At 47.7% G+C, this 19,059-nt stretch overlaps 1 protein-coding gene across 1 annotated transcript in view; it reads right to left on the bottom strand.

Annotated features, from left to right (window-relative positions):
* Positions 1–16,408, bottom strand: part of TNMD (tenomodulin) — a 19,238-nt gene extending 2,830 nt beyond the window's left edge. Inside the window, exons 1-4 of the mRNA XM_015428025.1 lie at positions 16,287–16,408; positions 16,000–16,134; positions 6,504–6,644; positions 3,360–3,461 (exon numbers count right to left, since the gene is read on the bottom strand). Of these exons, the coding sequence (XP_015283511.1) occupies positions 3,360–3,461; positions 6,504–6,644; positions 16,000–16,134; positions 16,287–16,337 (429 nt within the window). The 5' untranslated portion in view covers positions 16,338–16,408. The remainder of the gene's footprint in view (positions 1–3,359; positions 3,462–6,503; positions 6,645–15,999; positions 16,135–16,286) is intronic.
* Positions 16,409–19,059: the final 2,651 nt, after the last annotated feature.

Here is a 19,059-nt window from a genome sequence, read left to right on the forward strand (position 1 = left end):
GGGGTGGGGAGAGGCAGGGAGGAAGCAACTTACCCTCCCTCTTCTCCTGCCTCCTCCTGGCTGAATGAGGGCCGGAAGCGGGGTGGCCGGAAGCAGGGGGCGGGGCTTCGTCATGTGCCCCCCCCCCGTACCTCACCCGGGGGAACTGCGATCCCCCGCGATCCCCCCCCGAAATGACCTCTGCTCCCCCCCCCTTCATTAACAGTCGTGGTATGCTCCACTCTACATAGAGTGTATGCGTAGAAAGTTGGATCCCACTAATCGGTTCCACTAACAGTGGTGGTTTTCCTCCAGTTCAATAAGCCCTCCCCCAAGGCCAAATGTCCGTCCATTGGCAGGATTCAGTGAGTTCGCAGAACAGATCTGCAGGCCCCCAACTCATATATATATTCTCAATCAGACCAATGCGCAGGGCACCTTCTGGCTTCGAAATACCCAGTTAACGTTGGCTCAAGGATGGGATCCTGGTTTCTGGACAACGGTGATACTTCTGAGATTCTCCTGCACCTTTCAGCTCTAGCATGGACCATTATTTGTAAGTCCAAAAACCTCGCCACATCCTCCTGCAGAAGTGCGGTCCTCTCGATCTCCAGCGTTGAAGGTGTCAGTGTTGGAAGCCACCAGTGAGAAAGTGTCGACCTTGGGAGCCACAAGAGAGATGGGTATCCGGGTCTGACCCCATTTCAAAGAATCTTCTTCCATTCGTATTGGCTTCCCGGCGCAAAGACCTTCTGACAGACTCATAAAGGAACCAATCTCCAGATAGTATTTCTCTATGAAAATTGCCACTCCAAAAGCAACGAAGGATGCCTCAGCCTTCCCGATTCAGTATTGTTGGCAGTGCTTCTCATCGGTGAGCCTCTTTAGAATTCTGAACCAGTGTGGTGCTGCAAGCCCAAAATGGCAACTGCACTTACCTTCAGTCACATAATGAAGACCATTGTGCTGTTGTGAGAGCTGCTGCTAAACAATGTTTTTTAAAAATCTACACAGCCAATCAAATCTCCATTGCCCCCCTTGTCATGAATAGCCCAGGCAAGTCTGACCCTGCCAGGTACTTGGATGGGAGACCTTCTTGGAATACCAGAGGCAGGAGGCGGGGGCAGGCTTTATTCTGCCACCTCTCTGAATATCCTCCAGGCCCCCAGTAGGGGTCAGTCACCAGAGGTCGCCATGACTTCCAGGTGCACACACACTCACACGTGTGCACACACACACATATACATGCACATATGAAAAATACACCACCACCCCAAATCTCCAATGGCCAATCAGAAGCCTTCCTGGGCAAAAGCCCTACGTGGCCCCATCCACTTCCTAAGAACAACTAGAGGGCCCCAGGAAACGTGTTGGTGGGTTCCATGGCACCCACGAGCACCACCTTGGGGACACCCCGCCTCTAGCACAGGATTGTCTACTCTGGTGGTGGCCTTCTGGAGCCTCAGGTCAAGGTCTTTCCTCAGCCTTGCAAGCTAGATAGGCCAGAGACTGTACCTGGAACCTTCTAAATGCATTCCACCACTAAGGCATGACTCGGGTTGCCAGGTCCCCTCAGGCCACTGGCAGGGGGCGGGGTGGGGTGTAGAATTGCCAGATCCAGGTTGAGAAACTCCTGGAGATTTGGGGATATGGGGCCTGGGAAGGACAGGGGCCTTAGTAGGGTACAAGCAGGGGTCTTGTTGTAGAAAAAGAGCTGCCGGAGCTCATTAGCATAACTCATTAGCATAACTTATTTGCATATGCCACGCCCCCTGACATCACCGGAAGTGACAGAAGGCCACACCCCCTGACATCACCGGAAGTGTGTCAGAAGGCCCGGCTACTTACCCTCCTGCTTCATCCTCATTCCCAAACGGAATGAGGATCGAAGCAGAGGGCGGGGTAAAGAAGGGGCGGGGCTTCACCACGTGACCGCCCCGCCCCCTAGAGGTTCTCTTCCGGAGCTCCGTACCTGAGAGCTCCCCCCCGACTAGAGCCCTGGGTACAAGGCCATACAGTCCACCCTCTAAAGCAACGGTTTCCTCCCAGGGAACCGATCTCTGTCGTCTGGAGATGGGCTGTCGTTCTGGGGGATCGCCAGGTCCCACCTGGACTGGCATCTTTACTAGAGGCAGGGGTCATTTCCTGCGGGAGCGCACAGGAGCAGAGCTCCAGCAGTAAAGAGTCCAGGGGGCGGGCACATGCAACAAGCCCTGCCCCCTGCTCCCAGCAGCCCTGGGCCACGAGGAACAAGAAGCAGCCAGGTAAGCTGCAGTGGGTGTTGCCTTCTGACACACATCCGGTAATGTCAGGGTGTGGCATATGCAAATACGTTATGCTAATGAGTTATGCTGATGAGCTTCTGCACCTCTTTTTCTACTAAATGACGCCTGACTAGAGGTGACCTTTGTGGTATGTTTCCAACACAGTAGCTGAATTTTTCAAGACCTGCTCGTCAGGGCACCAAGCTTTGGAATCTCCAAAACAGAAGATCAACAAAAGAAATTATCTGCAGTCCTACAGATAGGAAATAATGGAAATATATCATGTGGGAGTATAGACTGTTTTTATTCCGTTGTGGCTTGTCATGCTGTCTTTTCACGTTTTATTTTTTTCGCATTAAGCAATGCCCTTAAAATGTGTTTAACAAGTGGCGCTTTATGTTCCTTATTTTCCCTTTTAAAAAGGTAAAGGTTCCCTTGCAAGAAAGCCAGTCGAATCCGACTCTAGGGTTGCGGTGCTCATCTCCGTTTCAAAGCCGAAGAGCCAGCGCTGTCCGAAGACGTTTCCGTGGTCATGTGGCCGGCATGACTAAACACCAAGGCGCACGGAACGCTGTTACCTTCCCACCGAAGTGGTACCTATTTATCTACTTGCAATTTCTTGCTTTCGAACTGCTAGGTTGGCAGGAGCTGGAACTAGAGACGGGAACTCACTCCGTCATGCGGCACCCGGGTCTCGAACTGCTGAACAACTGACCTTCCACAGCCTGCAGTTCAGTGTCTTAACCACTTGAGCCACCGCAGCTCCATTTCCCCTTTTACCCCTTTTTAAATTCAGGATCCCCTTAAACGGCAAAAACTATATATATGAATAAATGGTGGGGTTTATTTTTTGGAGGAGCTGTGCATGGGGACTAGATGAAACTCCACTCCCCCCTCTTTCCCCATCTTAGCTTGGGCCAATTTCAGCCTCAAAACTGATTCCATCTGGACAGCTTCAGCTGGGCCTCCTTCAGCAGGCTGGGGGGGGATCTGCCTGGTCTGTGAGCAATTTAAAAGTTAATGGGATTGCTTTCAGTCTGTGCTTTCCAGGCAGTCGTGAATCCCTGGCAGTCCTTGGGTTCCATTGAATCCCACGAGTTATTTAGCTCTGCATACCTCCGGCTCCTCTGCTTCCACGTTGGACGTTTCTGGTATCCCTTTCATTTGCCTTCGGATGAAGCATTTTGGATCCCCCACAAAAAATATACCAGTTATTCCCTGATGAAACAAAAGCAGTCAGGTGAAATGGGAATGGTGTGGATGTGCGGAAATTAACTTCATACATGTGAATAAAGCCAAATATGGTACAGCGGTTAAAAGCAGTGGACTCTAATCTGGAGAACCGGGTTTGATCCACTCCTCCACTTGAAGCCTGCTGGGTGACCTTGGGCCAGTCACTGTTCTCTGAAAACGGTCTCAGCCCCACCTACCTCACAAGCAGTGTTCCCTCTAAGCTGAGTTAGTGTGAGCTGGCTCACAGTTTAATAACCTCGGGCTCACACATTTTTGTCTCGGCTCAGGAAGGATGGCTCCAGAGCAAACTCATTTATGCAGCAGCCAAATTGCTCACTCACAACTTTAATGCCAGTAGCTCGCAAAGTAGAATTTTTGCTCACAAGACTCCACAGCTTAGAGGGAGCATTGCTCACAAGGTGTCTGATGTAGGGAGAGGAAGGGCTAGTAAGCCCCTTTGAGACTCCTTAAGGTAGAGAAAAGCAGGGTATAAAAACATGCTCCAAGAGCATACAGTTAGAATAACATACACTATCTTTCGCTTTTGGTAGGGGGGAATCGGGAATTGTATCGATATGGTAGATAAGGAACTATGATTGCAGAGATCCTGGGTTCAAATGTTACCTCTGCCATGAAGTTGCTAGGGAGCTCTGGGCAATCTCAGTCACTGCCCTCATCTGTGGTGTGGGGTTAATAAAGCTCTCTTGACAGCGCTGTTGTCGGGATTATGACCAGATAATGGCTGTGAAGCAAACTGAACACTGAACATGATATATAAATAAGAGGCAGTTGGGACCTGATGTATGAGGTACTCTCAAAGGCCTGCTTTATCCCCAGTACTCTTATTGTATGTAAAACCCTTGGCTTTTACATCTGGCTCATAATCTGCCCCCTTATTCAGATTCTACTAACCACACTGATGGACACTGCTGTAATCGTCAGATCAGACTACTGTAATGCATTGTGTGCCTCTGAAGACATCTCTGAAGCTTCAGTTGGTGTAGAATGTGGCCGTGGGACTCCTGTTTGGAGTCAGTGCTTGGGATATATAAGGCCAGTGCTGGGCCAGCTGCGTTGGTTGCCTGTATGCTTCTGGGCCCAGTAAAAAGTGTTGATTGTCACCTTTAAAGACCTTTGTGGCCTGGGACCCTCATACATCCTGACCTGCATCTGACTCCCACCATACTTCCAAGGTGTGCCAGTTGCAGGGCCGGCTCCAGCTTATTTTGCACCCTAGGCAAGGATCCCTTCTGCCCCCCCCCCCCCCGCCCCCCTCCGCCCCCCCCCCCCCCCGTGCGCCCACCAATTTTCAAAAATAAATGCATTTTAGGAAGAATGAAAAACACAATCAAGAAATCCCCAGAGTACGGGACCGGGTGCAGTTTGGTGCCCCTAAGAGCCTAGTTCGCCTAGAGCGTGAGCCGGCCCTGGCCAGTTGCACTCCTCAGAAAACCTTCTCTTGGTGGCACCCTCAACTAGGATGGCCTGTTTGGCAACAGTTTGGTCACGGGCATTCTCTCTGGTAGGTCCCTTCCTCTGAAATGGCCAACTGGAGTCGGTATGGTGGGAACACCTTGCTGAATCCAGGAAGATAGGCAAGTGTTCTGTTCCAGAGGGTATTTGGTAAGCCTTCTTTGGCTATATTGACTCTGTGTACTGGCTTTTCACTCCATGTGTTAATTATTGGGTTTAACGTGTTGGACACGTTGGGTTGCCAACTCTGGCCTGGGGAATTCCTGGAGATTTGAAGGTGGTGGCTGGGGAGTGGGCTCAGCTGCCATTCCCTCCTGGGGAGCTGCTCTCTGTAGTCTGGAGTTCAGTTGTGATTCCAGGACAATTCCAGGGCTTGTTCAGAGGATGTCAGCCCTACTTACAAGATCTCCGTCCTACAGCTTTTGCTCTTTCATGATCTGCCTTTAGTTTGTGGGGTTAAGACTTGGGCATAAATGTTTGAAATGAAATAAGCAAATGCTACATATTTCTGTTGAGACTATGACTCTCTTTGAATCCTGTCGATCGGGAGAAAATTGGGATAGACATGTGTCATGCTACCCTGTGGGTTGCCACCTTCCTCTGCCACCACTCTGGACTTAAGGTCCCTTGGGAAGGCCCAGAGTACCCTCCCAAGCCCAGCCAAAAATGCCACGTTTAGGCTGAAAAATATAGGCGTGATGACCAGGCAGAGAACATTAAAAATGGTTTATTAATACAGTAACGGGGCATGGAAAAACAAGACCAGGTGCTTAATATATAACAGTGTCTAAAGGTAAACAAAACAAATCTAACGCGGCTACCTATTTCTCTTAACTGATTATTATTCAAGGCCCACAGCCTTTTATACCAGGCCTGTGCCTGTACTCACTCTGTCTCAAGTGAGGGATCTTTCTCTCAGACCAGACTGTCCTCTCAGCTTAACTCTGTGGGAGAAAAGAACGCAGTTCTACAGCCCACAAAGTTTATGTAACAATCCCCTCATACAATCCCTGGACACCAATTGGTTACAACCGGCGCCAAGCATTGTGGGGATTGTAGGCTGTCTGCTTTCCACTCCCACACAGGTCTCCTGGGCCTGGGCCTCACTAGGCCTTGTCCCCCAGTCCTACACAGATTATGACAACATGTTTTAAATACCCTTAACTATGTTAAAATATTAAGGCGGGACAAGGAATTCAGTGTCTACGTGGGGAGACTCAACCAAATTTAAAGGCCAGCTTTTGTATGGATTCCATGATTCCCTGGGCCACCCGCACCTCTCAGTGGAGTATATCAAAAGTGCTGATGGTTTCTTGCTTATACTCCATAAAATAACAAGGCCATGATGAAGACCGGTCAGTTGCCTTGTAAAGGCAAGGGAATTGTGCCTTTGGCACGCATCCCTAATGCATAATAGGCCCATGCAATTGTTCTATACCAATTGCCATTTACTGTGCAGAATCAGTAGAAATATGGCTGCCCTTGAAAGATATGTGGTTGGAAAGGGTGCACAGTGACCTCTCCTTGCCCCTGGAAAAAAACCCACCTACGTACGTTTTTGAAGTCATGTATTTCCAGAACTTCTTCCCTGTCCTTTCCAGTCCGAAAGATCTCTGTCCTGCTGACGGGGTCAATCTTCATTAATATCTTTTGCATCTCCCCTTGGCTGACAAAGGTGTGCTCCATGCCGTAAATCTGGAAGGATAAACAGTGTATTGGGGTGTGTGTGTCATACAGAGACAGTGACTGTGTCTGCAAGAAGCATTGCGTTTCTTTTTCTTTTTTCTTTTTAAATAAAAATGAAAAGAGCAGCTGCCCCCAGCTCCTGCTGCCTGCCTTGACGGTCCGGTTCTTCAAAGAGCTCCACTGACGCAAACCCCTGTTGGCATGCACGTGGATCAATTCTTTGGCCTTTCTAATGTGTGCACAGTATGGAAAGTTTATGATGAAGGTTAGGAAAGAGGGGCACGCTGCCTTTTCCGGCACTCTCCAAGTACAGGCTGTGCTTTAGATCAGCCCGAGTGGCATCTGAAGACACCTTCTAAAAGGGTCTTGGCGTTCCAGTTTTTATGCAAGGAATGTCTCCCCCCCCCTTTATGATTTTGGCTGGTTGTCTCATTTTGAAGGTATTCTCGTTTGCAATCCTGGTGAAATCTGAGCTTTAAGAGTCTAGGGCTCAGACAGACAGGATGCGTGGAGTACTGTGGATGGAGCACTTTTTTCTCTTGAAAAGATGACGTGTTTGGGACTATGGCATGAAGGGAGGAAGGGGTTAAGCTTCCCTTTCATTTCTGTGACTAGAAATTGCCCTGAGGAGCTGCCCTTTGCCTTGCCTGTTTGCTGTATGCAAACTTATAGGCACCCATATCAATACCTGTGTGCTTCCCCAACAGGCAAATAGTGGTTAATTGGAGCTGTTTATGGTTGGAAAAAGGGCATGGGGGGCAGGCTTAGTCCCCTTGTGCCATGATCCTTATCTGAATTGAGGTCTTGAGTAACTGATGTTTAAAGGGGGGTGGGTGGGAGAACTTGCTGGGAGGGAGCTCTATTCAAAGAAGTCCCAACTCCCGGCGTTGCATCTTCAAAAAGAGATTTTCCTTAATGGATGGAAAGAATCTCCTTTTTGTTTTGGTATGGTAAGGCAGAGAAACACTCATACTATTTAATCTTTTGCGTATCCCATTAGCTTCCAGAAAGAGACCTGCGGTGTGCTCCTGTCCTGAGCTGTTAACAAATGTACAGGTTGAGCGGGTATTACAATGGTAGGAGGCACAGAAGCAAGGACACAGGCAGACTGCACCAGACCGACAGCAACATTATACTCGTCTTTGTCCACCTCCCAAATTCTCTCTAGGCACCAGAAAAAGGTGATTCCAGTCCATACTCAGGTTCGATGTGTCCTTTGTAATTCCCCCCCACCCCACCCCAAGAAGCTGAGGGCAGTGTACAGGGTTCTCCTCTCTCACCGGTTTTATGCTCATAACCACCTTGAAAGGTATACTACATGGAGAGACAGAGTGTCGGTGGGTCACTGAATCAGTTAAATTCATACTGAGTGGGGGACTTGAACTGGGGTCTAGTCCCTAGTCCTAGATGGACACTTTAACCACTATACAAGTTCTTTGTGATGGTGATTATGATTCATACAAGATCTCAGTCAGAATTCTCCATTTTGGGGGTCTATTAAGTTTTGGGATATTTCTGAAAACCCAAGTCTGTCCGTCTATCTTCCTCCATCCGTCCTCCAGCCCTATCTGTACAAAGCCCCATTATGCAGATGTTTTTATCCACACTCTGGGGCCATTGTTCAGAGTTAGATATTTTGATTCCAGATACCTGGAGTGGCAGACTGCTTCTTGTCCTCCTCAACAGCCAGGCCACGCCAAAGTCTAAAGCGTCTGTGGGTCAGAACAGAAAAATGACCTACTTCATGTGCCAGCAGTTCTACCATTAACAGTATTCGTCCACTCTACTGCTCTTACACAGGGGAACCCGGGTATCACAGAATAAACCTGAATCCACACACCCAGTTTCTGGTCAAAGGCCTGTGCTCTACCTCCTAGCTCTCTGGCAAGCTGACCAGTGATGAAGGCGGGGCGCATCACTCCAAACGGAAGTGCAGGGCCTCTTCTTGGTGCTTGCTTATGGATTCAAGGCTGAAAGCTGTTTTCTCTTGGCAGCGTTTTGCTCCGCTTCTTTATTTGGGTTTCCTCAAGTTGGCTTGACACTGGCAATCAAGTCCTGGGGCCCTTTGTTTTTCCTGGAAGGTTGTATGAATGGCTGAGCAAACAGTTGTTTCCTGATGTCATGAGGGCAGAAAGACAAGGAGGAGAGAACTGCATACTGAATCTCGAAAATGTTGTTTGGGGTTTGGCCTTCTTCCCAAGTCTCCAGTTTTGAAATTTTGCAGGATGTGTGATTGTCAGTCATCATATGTATGTTGACAGGGGTGTCCAAATAGACTGGGATGAATATGTCTGTTATTATTGATCCCTCCCTATCTGGCTGGCAGAGATCTGGATTGCCAAGAGCCCTAAAGGCCAATGAAGAGCAGGGACCATGGCTTTGTGGCAGAGCATCTGCATCGCATGCAGAAGGTCCAAGGTTCAGTCACCGGCATCTCCAGTTAACAGGCTCCAGTAATAGGTGGTGTGAAAGATCTGATGTCCTCCTTGAGCACCACTGCCAGTTGGACAATAGTGACCTTGATAGACCAGTGGTCTGGTTCAGCATAAGGCAGCGTCATGGCTTCACGTGAGTAAGCTCTGCTTATTGACATAATAGATGTTGAGATGTTGTTTACCTAGACTTCCAGAAAGCTTTTGATAAAGTTCCTCATCAAAGGCTCCTAAGTAAACTCAGTAGTCATGGGATAAGGGGAAAAGTCCTCATGTGGATTAAAAACTGGTTAATGAACAGGAAAGAGAGACAGAGAGTGAATATAAATGGGCAGTTTTCACAGTGGAGGGTGATAAGCTGTGGGGTACCGCAGGGTTTGGTACTGGGTCCAGTGTTCCCTCTAAGCTGTGCAGACGAGTGGCCGCTCATTAACACAGGAATCCCTACTCAGCAGCAATCTGGAGCCACGCAGGGTCTTGAACTGCCCATTGCCCATTTTATGATTACAGCAGTTCTATTTTGCTTAGGATGTGAACTGCTTTGTTCAGTAAGAAAAAAAAATGAGAGGGAACATTTGTCTGATGCTTTTTAACTTGTTCATTAATGCTCTGGAGTTGGGAGTAAGCAGTGAAGTGACTAGGTTTGTGGATGACATTAAGTTGTTCAGGGTGGTGAGAACTAGGGAGGATTGTGAGGTGCTCCAGAGGGAGCTGTTGAGGCTGCGCGAGTGGGTGTCAATGTGGCAAATGAGGTTCCACATGGGCAAGTGCAAAGTAATGCACATTAGAGCCAAAAATCCTAACTATAAATACATGTTGATGGGGTCCGAAACTGGTGGAGACTGACCAGGAGATAGATCTTGGAGTCGTGGTAGATAACTCACTGAAAATGTCAACCCAGCATGCAATGGCAGTAAATAAAGGCAAATGCTATGCTGGGGATTACTGAGAAGGGAACTGATCATAATGCCCCTGCATAAATCAATGGTGTGGCCTCATTTGGAATACGGTGTACAGTTCTGGTCACCGCTCCTCAAGAAAGACATTATAGCATTGGAAAAAGTGCAGAAAAGGGCAACTAAAATGATTAAGTGGATGAAACACTTTCCCTATGAAGAAAGGTTAAAGAGGTTAGGGCTCTTTAGCTTGCAGAAATGATGACTGAGGGGTGACATGATAGAGGTTAACAAAGAAGTACTTTTCTCCCCTTCTCACAATACAAGAACTAGTGGGCACTCAATGAAATTAATGAGCAGTAGGTTTAGAACAGATAAAAGGAAGTACTTCTTCACCCAAAGAGTACTTAACATGTGGAAGCATAGACAACTTCAAGAGGAGATGAGAGCTTCCGGTTTGTGGATCAGCGATGGTGGTCGTTCTCCCCGGACCTCGGGGGAGCGACTCGCACACCAGTGGTATGGAGGGGTGCTACCACAAGTAGCACTCACACGGAGCCTTTGTGATAGGCTCCAGGTCATAGGGCTTTTGAGGGGTAGCCTCTTCGACGGCTAAATGCAAGAGAATTGAGACTCCCCTCCGCCCTGACGGTCCTGCAGCAGTGTGGCCCTCGGGCACAAGCTGATTCAACTGGGACAAGCGCTGGAGATCGAGTGGAATATCGATTACTGTGAGCGAGGTCAGAGAAATGACTGACAATGAATGTGAGTTCAAAGTAAACGGAATATTTTAAAAGCGAACCACCCCCCCAGTGGGAAAAGTGGAACGCAAAGAGGGACACCTCTTATGCGAATGGACAGATAAGCATAATGAAGGGGGCAGGGGGGAAATAAGCAGCAATTTTGTTTTGAGAGACTTACTTGAGCGCTGACATCGAGGTGACGATTTTTCGAGTCCGTGAGAAGCGGTTTGAAATTGTAAACAATCCTATAAAATGGCAGCCTTGCAAAGAAAGTTTAAAGCTAAACTGGCGGGTAGTCAGAGCCCAAAACCGGAAGAGGGAGCAGACGTCATGAAAATGTTAGAGGATATGCTCAAGCCGGTGATGGAGCAACTCGATGGTATTAACCAGCAACTGACTTCACTGAACCAAAACTTCGAATCCCAGCAGCTCCAACTGGCAGAAACAGCGAAGAAGGTGGAGCATATGACTGAGAGAATTAAAGAGATAGACACCACAAAGAAGAAAATGAAGAAAAGAATGGGTGAAGTTGAAGCAAAATAAAACTTCTAAGAAAACTGTTTGTTACAGCTACAAATGGAAAAAGCCAACATGATTCTCAGATTCCAGGGAGTTCCTGAATGGCAAACGGAGGATATGAGGAAGCTGCTCAGTGAGATTATTGCTCCAGCAATAGGCTCAACAGCGGATGAAGTAGTAAAAGAGATTGAGACTGCTTATAGGGCATACTCCAATTATATTTTAAAAAATAGCCTGCCTGGAGAAATTGTGGTCAGATTCTCAAGAAGACAGACCAGAGATGCTATTTTAAAAGTGACTTCAGCAACTCCACTGAAAATGGGGAATATAAACATTAAAACTTTAAAAGACATTCCATTTGAAATTCGCCAAAAGAGGAACAGCTATAAGGACTTAATTTATTTTCTTCAAACCAATGGCATTTTGTACAGGTGGGCGATCCCAGAGGGTGTCATCTTTAAAATCAATGACAAAAGAGAAAAGATTGACTCCATTTTTAAAGCCAAAGAATTTTTGAGACGCCAGTTGGGATTGGAGGACGAATCCAAAGATGAAGAATCGAAATCAAGTCACTCCGCTACCTCTGGAACGGATGAGGACTCTGCTGTAGAAACGGGAGCGGGCGCAACGAAAGTTACATATGATTTCAGAGCCAGAAAACCGAAGTAAAGGCAGAAGGACTCTGAAAATTGCCTTTTGAAGCAAATAACAAGAAGATGCTCAGAAAGTTCTCTCACAACAACTAACATACTAACATTGAAGCCGAGACAAACAAGAACTCTACAAGTATATTGTTGTACTAACACTTTTATTAATAACACTTAGATTAACACGGATATGATCTCCTCCTCTTGGGTTTTTAGTGTAGTGCGGTTATCTATCCTTTATCCTTAGATGTAATTCCCTTCCCTTACATTTTCTTTGTAGTTTTGTAGTCTTATAAAAATAATAAAAAATATCCCTCCGGGGATTTTAAAAAAACAACAACACAAAACTTCAAGAGGAGATTAGATAAGCATATTGGACTGGATGGGCCATTGGCCTGATCCAACATGGCTTCTCTTGTGCTCTTATGTTCTCTTAAACATAAATGAAGTAAAATAAATTCATGTAGATATCCATGTTAGTCTGAAGCAGGAGAACAAAATTTGAGTCCAGTAGCACTTATGGGTGCATGCAGATTGGTTGCTTATGATTAACTTCATTTCTTTATTAATTCATTTTACTTCAGATCAAAGTTTGAGTCCAGTGGCACCTTTAAGACCAACGAAGTTTTATTTTGGGTGTATGTATCTTATACGAAAGCTTATACCCAGAATAAAACTGTTGGTCTTAAAGGTGCCACTGCACTCAAACTTTGTTCTGAAGTAAAATGAATTAATCAATAAAGAAATGAAGTAAATCATAAACAACCAATCATTCTTGGTCCATTTCATTCAGTGTCTCTTCAGAAATTCAGTGAATTCCTATGGCTGCCTGGAAAGAACCTATTTATTCCCATTAGGAACACTAGTGAATTTCGCCAGGCAGCTCAAAATCCCCTTTTTGATTTTGTGTGGGTTGAAGCCATGAATCTTTATTTTCATGCCATTTTCTTGTGTGTTGTATTCATTTTAGGCCTTCAATTGGAGCATTATTTTCCCAGTACTGTGGTGTATTAAAGGCATATAGATTAAAATAAAAGTAACAAATTAACTGCGAATGACCAAAGTGGAAATAGGTGAACCAAAAAGGCTCCATTTGACCTCACAGAAAACAAAAGAAGAAACGAGAAAGTACGTCTTTATCCATTCCTAACCCCCAGTGGGCATTCCGGCACATTCTTTTCATTTCAGATTCCAGGGCCTGGCGCTCAGTCGCCGTTGGGAACAGGCGATGGATTCGCAGCTAGGCTGTGGTACTGACTTGCTGCGTGGCGAAAGACCTGAGGGTGAGATGTGCCTGGAATGAAAACGATTTCTCCAGATGTAGCTTCTGAATAGCAGCGGCTGATTGCAAACAGATGTTGCTGTCAGGTCGGACAATGAAGGAAAGTCAGGCTGGGTACCCCGACAGCTCGTCACTGGAGGAAGCCTCCCCACTGCATCTGAGCTTGTGCTGCCTGTGAGATCTCACAGATCTTCTTTTGCTACCTCTTAGATTCATTGAATCATAGAATTGGGAGGGACCTCCCGGGTCATCTAGTCCAACCCCCTGCACAACCCTCTCATGATGGAAACAGGCTTTGCCCTGCTGAAAAAGATGCTGCTGCATGGCTGTGGGAATGTATTGCTTCCTTCTGTATGACCCTGGGAATTGTAATTATCGTACGGCATTGTGTGTAGAATAGCCAGGAGATCCTAAGGCTGTCTGGCAGCTCAAAGTTCTAGCCCTTTTACCATTATGCACCACTAGGTGGGGAGCTAGCCTGGTTTTCAAGGCAGGAGACGTTTCAGAGGTGGTTTGCCATTGCCTGCCTCTGCGTCACAACCCTGATTGGAGGTCGCCCTTCCCAATACTAGCCAAGGCTGACCCTGCTTAGCTTCTGAGATCTGACATCGGGGCAGCATCGGGGGCAGCAACTAATCCCTCTTGGTTTGGTGCATTTAGTGGTCAGGTGGAAGTTCAGCATATCCTAATGGCCACTTGGAAGGTACAGCGGCTACAGTTTCAGATTAGGGTCTGGAAGAACTGGCTTTGAGTCCCGGCTCTGCTGGGTAGCTTCCCTGGGTGACCTTGGGCTGGTCTCTCTCTAACCAGTCTGTCTCAAAGAGGGAAGAGGGGGAAACAGTGCTGTATGCTGCTTCGGACCCGCACTGGGGAGAAAAAGCAGGGCATGCATGAATTAAAATGAGCTAAGTTCCAGGGATTATTTGGCGTTGTCTTTTTGGTGTGTGTCTTGAGTGTCCTCTGCGCTGCTACCCATCCTCAGTGAATTCAGTGGCCGTATTTTGTTAGTTGGTATTCTGATCAGAGGTCATTTTGGGGGGGAATGCGGGGGAACGCAGTTCCCCCGGGTGAGGTGCAGGGGGCGGGGCACATGACAAAGCCCCGCCCCCTGCTTCCGGCCGCCCCGCTTCCAGCCCTCATTCAGCCAGGAGGAGGCAGGAGAAGAGGGAGGGTAAGTTGCTTCCTCCTCGCCTCTCCCCACCCCTGCCTGCCTGGGGCCAGGGAGGGCCTTGGCAGGGCTTCCTCGCACTCCCACTGACCTTGCAGGTCCACCGCCGGGCCCCTGATGTCAGGGGGTGTGGCATATGCTAATGAGTTATGCTAATGAGTTCCCCTAGCTCTTTTTCTACGAAATGACCCCTGATTCTGATGGTTTGTGGAGAAGGGTGATGAGCTACACAAGACCCTGAAGCCACAGACCCTGACCCCTAGAAATCCTTTGGCTTCGGTGATTTCACGTGGCCTATTTTTTTTTAGAGGGAAGTTTGTCTCTTTAAAAAAAGGCCTCCAAAAACTTGAGAATCCTGTGGTGCTGCAGTTCTGCAACCAATTCTGCAGAATGGAATGCACACCATTCTGGAAGAGAATTGTTTAAGAGGGGCCCTGGAGTTCATGCTTTTGTAGAGCCTGTAAACCCAGGAATTGTGGTCTGAATTGTCCAGGTGAATCCCAGGTGGTGGTTGGGCTGCTGGGTGAACAGACTACCCTTTGCAAGCTTTGGACAGCTTTTCATAGAATCACAGAGTTGAAAGGGACCTCCGGGCTCATCTAGTTGAACCCCCTGCACAGGAAATTCACAAATTGGCCTGGAGAAAAATGGCTTCCTGGTTCCAAAGTGGCAATCAGCATTTCCCTGGGCGTGGAAGAAAGGGCCACGAGAATGAAGCACTGAGTCAAGTCTTCCTGCCCTCCCTCTCATGATCTGCCTGAGTTCACAGAATCAGCATGGCTGTCAGATGGCCCTCTAGCCTCTGTTTGAAAACCTCCAAAGAAGGAGAGCCCACCACCTCCCGAGGAAGCTGTTCCACTGAGGAACAGTGTTCCCTCTAAGCTGAGTTGGAGTGAGCTAGCTCACTGTTTTTTAGCCTCCAGCTCACACATTCTTGTCTTCGCTCAGGAAGGAGGGCTCCAGAGCAAACTAATTTTTGCAGCAGCCAAATTGCTCGCTCACAGCTTTAATGCCAGTGGCTCACAAAGTAGAATTTTTGCTCACAAGACTCCGCAGCTTAGAGGGAGCACTGCTGAAGGGGCTCGTGGCCAAACCCCACCCCTCGCCCATCGCAAAGGAAGTCATGGAGGAAGGCTGGCAGCTGCCCCTCTTTTGGGTCTGCTGACCCTGGTTCTGATGTGCAGGTCGCTCTGAAACTCCTCTGGTATAAAGTGCCTCTGGAAACTGATTAATGAAAGAAAAGAACACAACAGAAGAGATTCCCCCCCCCCTTCAAGAGCAAGCTCGCCTCATGGTGGCCCCTTCCTGCTGTAGACCCGTTAAAGTTCAAAATGCAATCCATGGCGATCAATCACCCGCCCGATTTGGCTCCTTCTCTTGTAATGTGGCGGCATAATGGGTTTCCCACCCGTTTCTGGCAAGATAATTGAAACAAAATCGGTGTGGGGGGGAAATACTTTCTTGCAATTAATTGCGTGGCCGGCGCTGTGGAGGCTTTTGTGGCGAAAACCCCATCGTAAAAAAAAAAAAAAGTTTCTAAAACTTTCCATAAAAATCACCTTGAGTATTCAGAGTTTGGTTTTCTAAAGGGGGGGGGGATCATTAGAAGGACTAAACAGAACTTTTGTGGAGAGAAAAGAAATATCACTTATATCCGAGTGGGAGAAGATAACTTACTTTGTTAGGCGGTGGGTTCCAAAAATACTGGATGCCGAGAAATGTCAGGATGAGAGAGAGCACCAGGATACCGAGCAGCACCCCACAGATCTTCTGCCTTTTGCCAAGTTCCTTCTGGGCTTTAGACGTCTGTGCCTAATAGTCACGGAAAGGCCAAAAGGAGAAAGGGCGTTTGGTCGAGGCAAGCAGGGGATGGACGTGTGCACGGAAAGATAGAACCCCCCAGTTTGCAAGCAGTGGGGACACACAAGACGTCCACTCCGCAAAGAAGAATAAAATCCACTTACATCTTGGATGTTGAATAGTCCCTCGGAGCTCTCCTGGGGTGGTTTTCTCATGTTGCCTCTGCTCGGTGTGAAATTCCCTTCTGCACACAGAGACACAGAGAGAAGGCGAGGGCACTGAAGCTGAGGTGGAGTCACACTGCGTTGGCTCTGAGTGTGTCAGAGAGGGGAAAGTTTGCTCTCTGGCTCGGGCTGGCTGTACAAAATTGTGCTTTCCCACAGGGGGTGGCGGATTCTCGGGGGAGGGCAGGATGAACCAGTGTGGGGCTGCATGAGGGCAAGTGGGGGGTTTGTGCATTGGAATGGAGGCGAGGTGTCATGCGCCCGCTTTTGTTATGAACTGGCAAGGGCTGCGGGTGTGCATTTTATGTGCCTGCTGGATGGGGGGGGGGAATGTTGCCCCTCCCTCTAAGCGGGGGATTTTTATTTGGAAAGGGCATTGTTGGTGGTGAGGTGCCGAATTCTTTATACCTGCCTGCCCTCAAAGCCATCGATGTGGTGTTCAGATCAAGTTCAAACAATCCAACATAAAATCTGCACCAAAGAAAACGTACATGGCAAGCATTTTTCTTTTGCTGTCATGTCACAGCCGACTTAATGGCAACCCCGTAGGGTTGTCAAGGCAAGAGACATTCAGAGGTAGTTTGCCATTGCCTGCCTCTTCATAGCAACCCTGGAGTTCCTTGGTAGTCTCCAACCCTGCTTAGTTCCCAAGATCTGACGAGATCAGGCTTGCCTGAGAATAGAAAACTCTTAAAAATAAACAGCTACTTGGTCATTTGTTGAGCAGATTGACTTCTTAGTCAGCTGAGGCCCATCAGAATAGAAGAGTCTTAACTTGTTGCATTAAACAACAAATAGATGTCTCATGAATGCTTCTGAGGAGCAGGGCTATTTTTGGGCAGGAACGCACAGGAACGGAGTTCCGGCTGGCTCCCAAGTTCGCCACACCCAGCAGGAACTCATTAGCATAATAGGCCACATCCAACAGCAGAAACTCATTAGGATTGGCTACATTAGGGGTGTGTGGCCTAATATGCAAAGGAGTTCCTGCTACAAAAAAAGGCCCTGGGTTTTGACAACAAACAAGGTAAACAGAATAAGAAGCAAAAGGTGGGTGTGGCTGGATGACCAAACTTCTGGTAACATGGGGGTGCAGCCTAATGTGCTAATGAGCTGTGCTGTCAGGGGTGTGGCCTAATATGCTAATGAGTTCCTGCTGGGCTTTTTCTACAAAAAGAGCCCTGCTTCCACAATCGGGGTCCCACCACAGAAAAGGCCCCGTGCTACTCACCAATGTTTGGAAGGCAGGGACATGGAGAGCAAAGACCTCCAATGAACCTCTCCGTCACCAGATAGGTGGTCTTTCAGATAACTTTGTCTCAGGCCTTTTAAGAAGACTGCATAAAAATGGTTGTTTCACAAAGTGCCAATGTTCAGTGGTGTCTTCTTGAACTCTCTGATTTGACTTGCTGTTGTGTATGTAATGTAATGTATTATAATGGCATGAATGTATTGAGCTTGAATCTGACATGGTATTGTAAAACGACCTATCAGAACAAAGGAAGTTCTGGAGGGAAGAGAAATGATTGGTCTTTATGTACTGTATGTGATTGGACCTTAGCTGACATGTGGGCGTGGCTTGCCAAGCCCAGACTATTTAAAAAGGAGCCTGTTGCTCCATAGTTTGTCTCATTCTGGTTCTTCTGACTTCGTGTTCAATAAAGCTGTTAATCACTCTTCACCTGCTGCCTGAGTCTCGTATCTAACACTTGCAGTACCTGCCTCCCTGATCCCAGGTGAGCTTGGACACTGCTTACTCAATGGCATGGGAAAGACACTCTGTTCATGATCAAGGGCACTGTTTTCTCTTGGCTTACCATGTTCCATGGCAAGCCCTAGCACTGAAGGCAGGAAGGGGAGGTATCTGGGGTTTGTTATTTTATTATGATTTTAATGTGTAACATTTAAACTATTGCTGTTAAGTTGCCTTGAGCCAAAAGGAAAGGTGGGGTAAAATATTTGGATAAATAAATAATTTCTGAACCATGGCCCAAGGCTACAGGTGGGGTTATAAGGAAATGGTCAGCATCTGTCTACAGGCACAAGGGATATTACTAGGCCTTTATGAAGGTTAAACAGCAGAGGTGGAAGGAGCAGCTTTGCCTGTTTTTTATGGATCGATCTCAAGCTTTTGTGGACAATCTTTTAATCCTGCCCTTCCTCTAAGGAGTTTAGGGCAGCACAAGAGGGTCTCTCCTCCTTCATTTATTCCTGTGAAGCAGATTAAGAAGAGAGAGAGCAACTGAGAGTAAGCTGAGTGAGAAGTCGCACAGTGAGTTTACTGGCAGAGGATAGATTCGAATCCAGGTCACCCAGTTGTAGCCCAATACTGTAACCACCACATCACTCGAGTGGTCTGCTGTGTTATTCACTGGCGTAATGGCTTGTAAGGCAGAGATGTTCCACCAGGCTTTAGTTGAGGGCAGCAATGGGAGGTTGAGACTGGCACCTTCTCTTTCTTTTCTATGGCCTCCACATACCCTTCCCCACCCTACCGTGCGGGACAGCAGTGTTGCCGGCAGGGGTCATTTCGTAGAAAAAGAGGTGCAGGAGCTCATTAGCATAACTCATTAGCACAACGTATTTGCATATGCCACACCCCCTGACATCACCGGAAGTGTGTCAGAAGGCAACGCCCACCACTCAGGCTCCACTGGACTGTTTTGGATTGCTAGCTATGGGGGGGGGGGGAAACTGTGGCAGATGTGCCTTG

This window comes from Gekko japonicus, unplaced genomic scaffold (assembly GCF_001447785.1).
Source record: "Gekko japonicus isolate JY-2015 unplaced genomic scaffold, Gekko_japonicus_V1.1 scaffold1022, whole genome shotgun sequence".
NCBI lineage: Eukaryota > Metazoa > Chordata > Lepidosauria > Squamata > Gekkonidae > Gekko > Gekko japonicus.